At 47.5% G+C, this 10,566-nt stretch overlaps 1 protein-coding gene across 1 annotated transcript in view; it reads left to right on the plus strand.

Annotated features, from left to right (window-relative positions):
• LOC134342106 (tubulin polyglutamylase ttll6-like) overlaps window positions 1–9,821 on the plus strand; it is a 70,013-nt gene extending 60,192 nt beyond the window's left edge. The window contains exons 12-14 of the mRNA XM_063040041.1: window positions 869–1,298; window positions 5,806–6,055; window positions 8,200–9,821. Of these exons, the coding sequence (XP_062896111.1) occupies window positions 869–1,298; window positions 5,806–6,055; window positions 8,200–8,239 (720 nt within the window). The 3' untranslated portion in view covers window positions 8,240–9,821. The remainder of the gene's footprint in view (window positions 1–868; window positions 1,299–5,805; window positions 6,056–8,199) is intronic.
• Window positions 9,822–10,566: the final 745 nt, after the last annotated feature.

The following is a 10,566-nucleotide window of genomic DNA, read 5'->3' on the forward strand; positions in this document are numbered from 1 at the left end:
TATGCTGGCAGCTTGTTCCAAACTCTCCCCACCCTCTGAGTGAAAAAGTTTCCCCTTATGTTTCCAGGTGGCAAATGCAGTTACTGCTTTGCCCATCCTGAAAGAAACTGTCCGAGTTTTGAACAGATACTAATGGGTTATTTCCCAAAAACATTAAACTGATCCAACACCGTGCCTTTTCTTTAAAATATCTCAGTCAGGTTAGACTGAAATGTCTAGACAGAGCAGACGTGGAGAGGATGTTTTTGAAAGTGGGAGAGTGGAGTACCAGACAGTGCAGCCTCAGAAATTAGGTTCGTCACTTTAGAATAGAGATGGGGAAGAATTTCTTCAGCCAGAGGGTGGTGAATCTGGAATTCATCGCCACAGGCGGCTGTGGAGGCCAAGTCATTGGGGATATTTAAAACCAGAGTTTGATAGGCTCTTGATTAGTCAGGGCATCAAAGGTTATGGCGAGAAGGCAGGAGAATGTGGTTGAGGTTATAAATCAGCCATGATGGAAGAAGGACATCCCTTTAGAACGGAGATGAGGAGGAATTTCTTTAGCCAGAGGGTGCTGAATCTGTGGAATTCATTGCCACAGACGGCTGTGGAGGCCAAGTCATTGGGTGTACTTAAAATGAAGGTTAAGAGGCTCTTGATTAGTAAGGGTGTCAGAGGTTACGGGGAGAAGGCAGAAGGCTGGGGTTGAGATGGACAATAAATCAGCCATAAAGGAATGGTGGAGCAGACTCGGAGGGCCAAGTGGCCTAATTCTGTTGCTAAGATTTATTACGAATAAGTTATGAGGTCAGCACAACATTGTGGGCTGAATGGCCTGCAACATTCTGTGTTCTAAACCTTTCATCTATATTTCTGTTTTCTTCAGAATACCCAGTCGGAGATCTTCGAGGAGCTTGACCAGAAGAGCACAGTTGTTGGGGAGGAAACCGAACCAGCGGACGCGTGCAGCACGCTGCCGGCCGAAAGCACAGAGCAGAATGGGAGCTCGAGGCAATTCCTCCCTGAGGTCCAGAGTCAGCCCAGGAGCCAAGGTGGCCTCGAGGCCCAGGCGTTCCCCCAGGGAGGGCAAAAGGCCGCTAGAGAGACGCTGAGCGCAACGGGCAACCCGCGTGCCGCCTCGAAGGCCATCAAGAAGTTGTCTAAGGTCCTGAAACGCAACCGCAGCCAAGTGGGCCTGGCAAGCAATGTGAATTGTTCCGGACAGACTGATGCTGCAGGGCACGTTAGTGTCACTGAGGAGATTTCAAATGCACCTCGGGATCAGCGTGATTCCTGTTGCAACTGCTGGGGTTACAGTAAGTGGAATACAACCTTTTAGCCTTCTAAACTCGAAATCTGGGTTTCCTCACTTGCAGGGACTCCACAGTTTGTGTTCTCAGTATTACTTGTTTAGTCTTTGTATTTGCACAGTTCGTCTTCTCTTGCCCGTTGGTTGCTTGTCAGCAATTGTGTGTACAATGCCTCTAAAAAAGCATTCGTTCCCTTTGGAGGTTTTCATGTTTTGTTGTTTTACAACACTGAATCATAGTGGATTTAATTTGGCTGTTTTGACACCGATCAACAGAGAAGACCGCTTTTGTGACCAAGTGAAAACAGATCTCTACAAAGTGCTCTAAATTAATTACAATTATTAAACACAAAACAATTGACTACCTAAGTATTTTTCCCCTTCAAGTCACTATTTAATAGATGCATCTTTGGCAGCAATTATAGCCTTGAGTCTGTGTGGACAGGTCTCCATCAGCTTTGCACATCTGGACACTGCAATTTTTCCCCTTCTCCTTCCTTATTTACAAAACTGTTCAAACTCTGCTGGATTTGCATGAGGATTCCGTGGGGCAACACCGTAGCGTAGTGGTTAGCGCAATACTTTACAGTACTGGCGACCCCAGTTCAATTTCAGCCGTTGCCTGTAGAGAATTTGTATGTTCTCCCCATGACCGCGAGGGTTTCCTCCGGGTGCTCTGGTTTCCTCCCACAGCCCAAAGACCTACCAGTTGGTAGGTTGATTGGTGGTTGTAAAACTGTCCTGTGATTGGGCTGGGATTAAATCAGGGGATTGCTGGGTGGCACAGCGGAAGGGTTTACTCCACACTGTATGTTAATAACATCAAATAAATTAATTAATTAACTCAAAACATGAGGTTCCTCACTTTCAGGGACTCTGCAGTTGGTGTTCTTGGTACTATTTATTTATTTGTCTGTTTTTTTTTGCACGTTGGTTGCTTGTCAGTCTTTGTGTGTGGATTTTCATTGATTCTGCTGCAGTTCGTTGTCCTACTGTGAATGCCCGCAAGAAAGTTCATCTCAGGGTAGTATATGGTGGCGTATATGTACTTCATAAATAGACTTACTTTGAACTTTGAACCTCGAAGTAAGGGAAACATAACCTTCAGATCACATTCAGAGTATTGTCAGCTGTGGAAGCTCCTGCCAAAATTCGGTTGCCCCCCCATGCCTAACCAACATCATCCGTCAGTTCCCCAAAGGCATGGAAGGCCGCATCAACATGTGTGGTGAGTTGTCAAACCCATTTTCCATCAGCAACGGCGTAAAACAGGGTTGTGTTCCGGCTCCTACTCTGTTTGGACCATTCTTCGCTGCTGTTCTTTAGGATGCCACATCAGACCTGAAGTCAGGGGTCTTCCTACAAACGAGTGCTGATGGCGGGCTCCTCAACCTCGCAAGATTGAGAGCAAAATCAAAAGGCAGGGACATGGTGGCACATGAGCTACAGTTTGCTAATGACTGTGCACTGGTTGCCCCCTCTCTCGAAGACTTACAGGAGATCACCAGTGCAGCCAAAAGCTTCGGACTGACAATCAGCCTGAAAACGGAAGTTTTGTACCAACCAGCTCCTGGCTGAAGCTACAAAGAACCAACTGAACTCCTTGATGACACTTGTCTCAATGCTGTCAACAAGTTTTGCTACCTGGGCAGCATAATCACATCCTCAGCTTCTCTGGATGTAGAGACTGAGTCAAGAACCAGAAAAGCCTGCTTTGTCTTCGGTCAGCTGAAAGATCGAGTTTGGTCACAAAACATCAGGTTGGCCACCAAGTGCAAGGTACACAGGGCCGTTGCCATATCAACCTTGTTATACGGATGTGAGACGTGGTGCCCATGTCAGAGACACTTTCGCCAGCTTGACCAACTGCAGCAGCGTCACCTACGTTCTCTGATGAAGATCACCCGGCGAGACAAGGTCTCCAATACCGAGGTCCTCTCTCGAGCCGGAATGCCAGCAGTTTCAACCTTGGTGATGTCAGCCCAACTGCACTGGGCAGGACATGTTGTCAGAATGCCTGACGGAAGACTGCCCAAGGACATCTTGTACGGCCAACTGTCCAGTAGTACCCAAAAACGAGGAGGCCAGCGACTACGGTACAAGGAAGTTCTGCACAGGAGCCTCAAGAAAGCTGACATTGGCCCATCAACATGGGAGGATCTGGCTCAAGATCGCTCACAGTGGAGGGACGCCATCAGGAAAGGTGTGGACGCTGCTGAGAACAAGCTCAACGAGGCTACAGAGGAAAGGCACAGGAAGCAGCACAACAGAGCTCCTGCCCCTGCTGCCCCTCCAGGCCTCACCTGCCAAGTATGTGGCAAGCAGTGCCCGTCAAGGATCGGCCTGTACAGTCACTCCAGGATGCACATATCAAACCCCACTAACTGACTGAAAGGAACCGTCATCATCCTACGGGATGGATAGCCAGAGAGATTGTCAGCTGTTCTCAAGGTTCAAGATTCAAGTTCATTTATACGTGTGCAGTACAGTGCAAAAGTCTATATATATATATCGAGAGAGAGAGAGAGAGAGAGAGAGAGAGCGCGCGCAAGCTAGGGTGCCTAAGACTCTGGCCATTCTCCTCTGACCTCTCTCATTAACAAAGTGTTTTCACCCACAGAACTGCTGCTCACGGGATGTTTTTCAGTTTTTCACAACATTCTCTATAAACTCTAGAGACTGTTGTGCTTGAAAATCCCCAGGAGATCAGCAGTTTCTGAAATACTCAAACCACCCCGTATGGCACCAACCATCATTCCACGGTCAAAGTCACTTAGATCACGTTTCTTCCCCCATTCTGATGCTTGGACTGAGCAACAACTGAACCTCTTGACCATGTCTGCATGCTTTCATGCACTGAGCTGCTGCCACATGATTGGCTGGTTCGATATTTGCATTTACGAGCCGGTGTACCGAATAAAGTGGCTAATAAACCCTGTGTAGGAACATTTTTTTAAAATTCTGAATGTGTGCTAGATTTTATTACAGCCTTGTGGGCTGAGTAAAACTGAATTATTAGTTGTTGAATTAAGTGTTTCAGGAAACAATTAAGTGCCCAACGCGTCACCAGCACCAGACTGCCAGCCATCAAGGATGTATTCCAAGTACAGTAATTATCAAAGTATGCTTACCGTGCACAGCCTCGAGGCTCATCTTCTTGCAGGCAGCCACAAAACAAAGAAATGTCAGAGAACCCACTTAAAGAAAGCAACCCACGAAACAAGACCATCAGACGTGCAAAGTCACGCCAACAACAGAAATAACAAACGAGTAACGCTCAGAACATCGAACATCAGAACACAGGATCCCCAGAAGTGGGTCCACACCCACGAGCCACCGGGGGGTGAGTGAAGCCGGTCCAGGAGCTTACCCACCATCAAGGGCCAGTAATGTCAGGGAGGATCCCACCCACCCTGCTCACGGACTGTTTGTCCCCCTCCCATCGGGGAGGAGGCCGCATAGCGTCCACGCCTGGACCAGCAGACTCAGAAACAGTGACTAACCCACACCCCCAACCACCACTACCTGATCATTTCCTGTCAGAGTCACCTTCTGTACAGACACTCAGTGATTCAGGAACAGCCTCTCCCCCGTCATCAGATTTCTGAATGGACATTGAACCTCTGAACACTAACTCACTATTTTTGTCTTTTTGCACGACTTACTTAATTGTTTAATTTTTTATATATTTACTGTAATTCACAGTTTTTATTTTCTATTGCAAGGTACTGCTGCCACACAACGACAAATTTCATGGGATATACTGATGGTATTAAAGATGATTGTGATTTTGAGACACTCCTGTGCCTAGAGTCACTTTATGCACGTACAATCAATCCGTGTATATAAGCTATCTTATGTATTTATATTTATTGTGTTTTTATTATTATTATTATTGTGTTCTTTATCTTATGGAGTTTATCTTAGTAGTGAGTTAAGCATCGATTTGTCGAACTTCTAGTTTTCTTCTTCACCATTCCCCATTCTCATTTCTCTCTCTCACCTCATCTCCTTACCTGCCCATCACCTCCCTCAGGTGCTCCTCTCCCTTCCCTTTCTTCCACGGCCTTCTGTCCTCTCCTATCAGATTCCCCCTTCCCCAGCCCTTCATCACTTCCACTAATCGACCTCCCAGCTCTTTACTTCACCCCACCCCCTCTTCCGGTCTCACCTATCACCTACCACCTCGTACTTCTTCCTCTCCTCCCCCACCCTCAACGTCTCCTCCCTTCCTTTCCAGTCCTGATGAAGGGTCTCAGCCTAAAGCGTCGACTGTTTACACTTTTCCGTAAATGCTGCCTGACCTGCTGAGTTTTTCTGGCACTTTCTGTGTGTTGCCTTGGATTTCCAGCATCTGCAGATTTTCTTCTGTTTGGCTTGGTGTGTTTTATTTATCTCCTGCATCCCATCCAGAGTTACGATTATTTCGTTCTCCTTGACACTTGGGTACTGAAAATGACACTAAACAACCTTGAATGTTTTCCGATAGCTAAAGTATTCAGTTCATACCCCAGACAGGATCTGCTGCATGAGCTGGTTACGGGACAGTGCCGTGGAACGCGACTGCAGGAACCCGCCCGAGCACCAGCAGAATCGAGTTGCCGAGAGGTTTCCCAACGCGTCTGCCTATCCCGAGAGGGTGACCGAGGACAGGAGCAGAGGGAAGCTGTGCGTGTCCTCCGAGCCCCCAGCTTCGCACCTCGGTGGCTCTACCTGTTCCACAAAACACAGGATTAGACAAAGGGACCTCAACAGTCATGGCAGGTAAAAACAACGGTGAACGCCAGGAGTTTTCTCTGGGGTTTCCTCTGGGCGCTCCGGTTTCCTCCCACCATCCAAAGACGTACCGGTCAGTAGTTTAATTGGTCATTGTAAATTGCCCCGTGATTAGGCTGGGGTTAAATCGGGAGATTGCTGGGGGGTGAGGCTCGAAGGGCCGGAAGGGTCAATTCTGTGCCGTCTCTCAATCAATGAATCAATCAACCTAACCCTCCCCTCCCGCACAGCCTGCCATTTTCCATCATCCGTCAGCCTATCCAAGTGTCTGTAAAGCACCGCAGTCAGCGTAATGCCTTCAGTGCCACCAGGGTCAGGAACAGTTATTACCCCTCAACCATCAGGTTGAAGGTACAGGAGCCTCAGGACTCACACCACCGGGTTCAGGAACAGTTATTACCCCTCAACCATCAGGAAGGAGGTACAGGAGCCTCAGGACCCACACCACCAGGGTCAGGAACAGTTATTACCCCTCAACCATCAGGAAGGAGGTACAGGAGCCTCAGGACCCACACCACCAGGGTCAGGAACAGTTATTACCCCTCAACCATCAGGAAGGAGGTACGGGAGCCTCAGGTCCCACACCACCAGGGTCAGGAACAGTTATTACCCCTCAACCATCAGGGTGAAGGTACAGGAGCCTCAGGACCCACACCACCAGGGTCAGGAACAGTTATTACCCCTCAACCATCAGGTAGAAGGTACAGGAGCCTCAGGACTCACACCACCAGGGTCAGGAACAGTTATTACCCCTCAACCTTCAGGGTGAAGGTACGGGAGCCTCAGGACTCACACCACCAGGGTCAGGAACAGTTATTACCCCTCAACCATCAGGGTGAAGGTACAGGAGCCTCAGGACCCACACCACCAGGTTCAGGAACAGTTATTACCCCTCAACCATCAGGAAGGAGGTACAGGAGCCTCAGGTCCCACACCACCAGGGTCAGGAACAGTTATTACCCCTCAACCTTCAGGGTGAAGGTACGGGAGCCTCAGGACTCACACCACCAGGGTCAGGAACAGTTATTACCCCTCAACCATCAGGGTGAAGGTACAGGAGCCTCAGGACCCACACCACCAGGTTCAGGAACAGTTATTACCCCTCAACCATCAGGAAGGAGGTACAGGAGCCTCAGGACCCACACCACTGGGTTCAGGAACAGTTATTACCCCTCAACCATCAGGGTGAAGGTACAGGAGCCTCAGGACCCACACCACCAGGGTCAGGAACAGTTATTACCCCTCAACCATCAGGGTGAAGGTACAGGAGCCTCAGGACTCACACCACCAGGGTCAGGAACAGTTATTACCCCTCAACCATCAGGAAGGAGGTACAGGAGCCTCAGGACCCACACCACCAGGGTCAGGAACAGTTATTACCCCTCAACCATCAGGAAGGAGGTACAGGAGCCTCAGGACCCACACCACCAGGGTCAGGAACAGTTATTACCCCTCAACCATCAGGAAGGAGGTACAGGAGCCTCAGGACCCACACCACCAGGGTCAGGAACAGTTATTACCCCTCAGCCAGGGGTGCACTGCTGCCGGATCTCACCAGAGTGCCACTCCGGCACCTCTGTAAAAAATGTCAAAATATACAAGCGGGGAATTTAACAGCGGCCGCTATAGTTGATTGGAAAGAGGCTCTTTTTATCTTTGTGTTGATAGGAAAAAGAGTAGTGAGCAATGAACGAGACGAAGTGCATTTCCAAACCTCCCAAATGGTTGCTGTTCTCCCCGTTAACATTTCTCACTTACAAAATGCAATATTTTCTATTCGTACAGATACAATTATAATTTCTGTAAAGATTCAAGCTTCTTTCACTTTTTATATACTTAAAGACTAAACAGGATCTGTATTGGTCTAACCATGCAATACCCGATGTGTGAGGATATTGTGAGTATCCACACACACAGGTACACTTCCTGTCCAACCATTTCTGTGAGAGAAACGGTACCAGGCAGAGTTGCCAACCTACCGCTTTTGATACCAATATTCACCAATATTCGTGGCTTTACCAATCGTTCATCAGACGTTCTTGTTTCATACGTGATTACTTGGTTCCAATTTGGGTGGCTGAAAGTGTAAAAAACTTATTTGCTTTGTTTCTGTTATTTTGATACCTGCTTAGGAACACTGCTCAGCACTGCGGGCCCTGCTGTCTGCTCTGACTGAGCCGTAGAAGGAAGGCTACATCTGTGCTGCTCACCAATACAAAGGTAAATTTTTCTCACTAACAACCCTATGGCTTCCAAGCAAACAACGTTACTTTACTTGATTGATAATTATATTTTATGGTAATTAGTGAGTACAATCATGCAATACTTTGTCATATTATTAAATTAAGTATGATATGCTTTATTGTACCAGTTATACACTGAAGTGTAGTGATAGGCTATAATCTTGTTCATGTCGTAACTATCACTATATTTCTGTGGAGCTGGGGAATTCATGTATTTCTTTCATCTTGGTTCAGTGCCTGACATTATAAGAAGCCCTGTTCACATATATATGTCACACCCAATTTGTGTACCTGCTCAAGGCGAGTGAAGAGGACGGACGAGTGCGGGAGCGGTCGGCGGTTCCGGGACGGCGGATACCGGAATTCGACGGTTCGAAGGTTGTTGGAGGTTCGGAGGTCGTTGGTGGACGGATCGGGGAGGTGTGAGCTCCAACGACTTAATTTGGTGCACAAAACTGACAAATTTACTGAGTGGCACCTTTGTTTTTTTTTTGTGTCCACTAACCACACCACCAAAAAGAGTTATAAAGTGTAACTTAACTGTACATTGTGTATTGTCTGATATTTTACAGTGTGGGCTTATATCGGGGTGCATTACGTAGCGTCTACGCAAACGTGAGTACACAGTTTGGTAGGGCCTACGGCAGTTCCCCGAGACGGACGTGAGTTGATCGAGCCGAGCGTTACATATCTATCTAGCTAGGGTGCCTGAGACTTTTGCACACAGCGCTGTATTTGTCAACATGGAGTGGAGAGCGAGCTTGTAAATCTGGCAGGAGCAAAAAATGTTGGGAATGGCGAGGGTGGAGCACCGCGGGAGGGGTGTGGGACAGGTGGCAGGGGAGGAGTGCCAATGCACTTGTATAGCGTGGTTGCAGACACACCCAGCCCTGAGACACCAGGCAAGGCCATTTGATTCCAAACAACTGGTTTATTGATCATTACAGATGTCTCTCTGGTGCTTCCCACTCACTGCCTCTCCCTTCCCCTATTCCCAACCATGATCCCCCCTCTCCCAGTCCACAATAGAGACCCACATCAGAATCAGGTTGATCATCACTCACATACATAATGAAATTTGTATTTTTTTTGCAGCAGTACAGTGTAATCCATAAAATCACTACAGCACTGTGCAAAAGTCTTTGGCACACTATTTCTATATATGGTTGTGTGTGTGTGTCTGTCCCTAAGAATTTGGCACAGTACTGTACATACTTTGATAGAAAATTTTTCAAAGTTCCAAGTTGAAAGTAAACTTTCACTTTTCATCTTGCAGGCGGTAACAGTCCACGTTGGCAATGATCTGCAGAAAAACCGCTTCAGCCGTTTCTAGGCGATTCAACGCCTCTACAGTGCACTGATGCCCCTGTCCACTTACGCTCCAGCCTCTTCCGTCTTGGACATGATACGATGCCGCTTAGATTTTAGAAGAAATCACTTTATAACTTACTAATCTACTGAGTGGAAATTTTAGTCCTTAACTTCCTACTTTTTGTAAATGTATCTCTTTCCAAAACGTATTAAATATATTTAAAACTTGCATACTACTGTAATGATGCATCAGTTCTTTTGCCTCCCCAGTAGATAACGTGTTGATGATATTTTACCTGTATGGTTGAGGGAGGGAGAGATAGCGGTGGGAACATTGACACATAGAAACAAAGAAAATCTATAGCACGATACAGGCCCTTTGGCCCACAAAGCTGTGCCGAACATGTCCCTACCTTAGAAATTACCTCGGGTTAACCATAGCCCTCTATTTTTCTAAGCTCCATGTTCCTACCCAGGAGTCTCTTAAGAGACCGTTTTGTTTCCGCCTCCACCACCACCGCCAGCAGCCCATTCCATGCACTCACCACTCTCTGCATGGAAAAACTTACCCCTGACATCTCCTCTGTACCTACTTCCAAGCACCTTAAAACTATGCCCTCTCATGCTAGCCAGTTCAGCCCTGGGGAAAAGCCTCTGACTATGCACACAATCAATGCCTTCTGATTATCTTGTACACCTCTATCAGCCACCTCTCATCCTCTGTCGCTCCAAGGAGATAGGGCTGAATTCACTCAATCTATTCTCACAAGGCATGCCCTCCAATCCAGGCAACATCCTTGTAAATCTCCTCTGCACCCTTTCTACAGTTTCCACATCCTTCTATAGTGAGGCGACCAGAATTGAGCGCAGTACTCCAAGTGGGGTCTGACCAGGGTCCTAAGGAGCTGCAGCATTACCTCTCGGCTCTTAAATTCAATCCCACGA

Source organism: Mobula hypostoma, unplaced genomic scaffold, assembly GCF_963921235.1.
Source record: "Mobula hypostoma unplaced genomic scaffold, sMobHyp1.1 scaffold_144, whole genome shotgun sequence".
Taxonomy (NCBI): Eukaryota; Metazoa; Chordata; class Chondrichthyes; order Myliobatiformes; family Myliobatidae; genus Mobula; species Mobula hypostoma.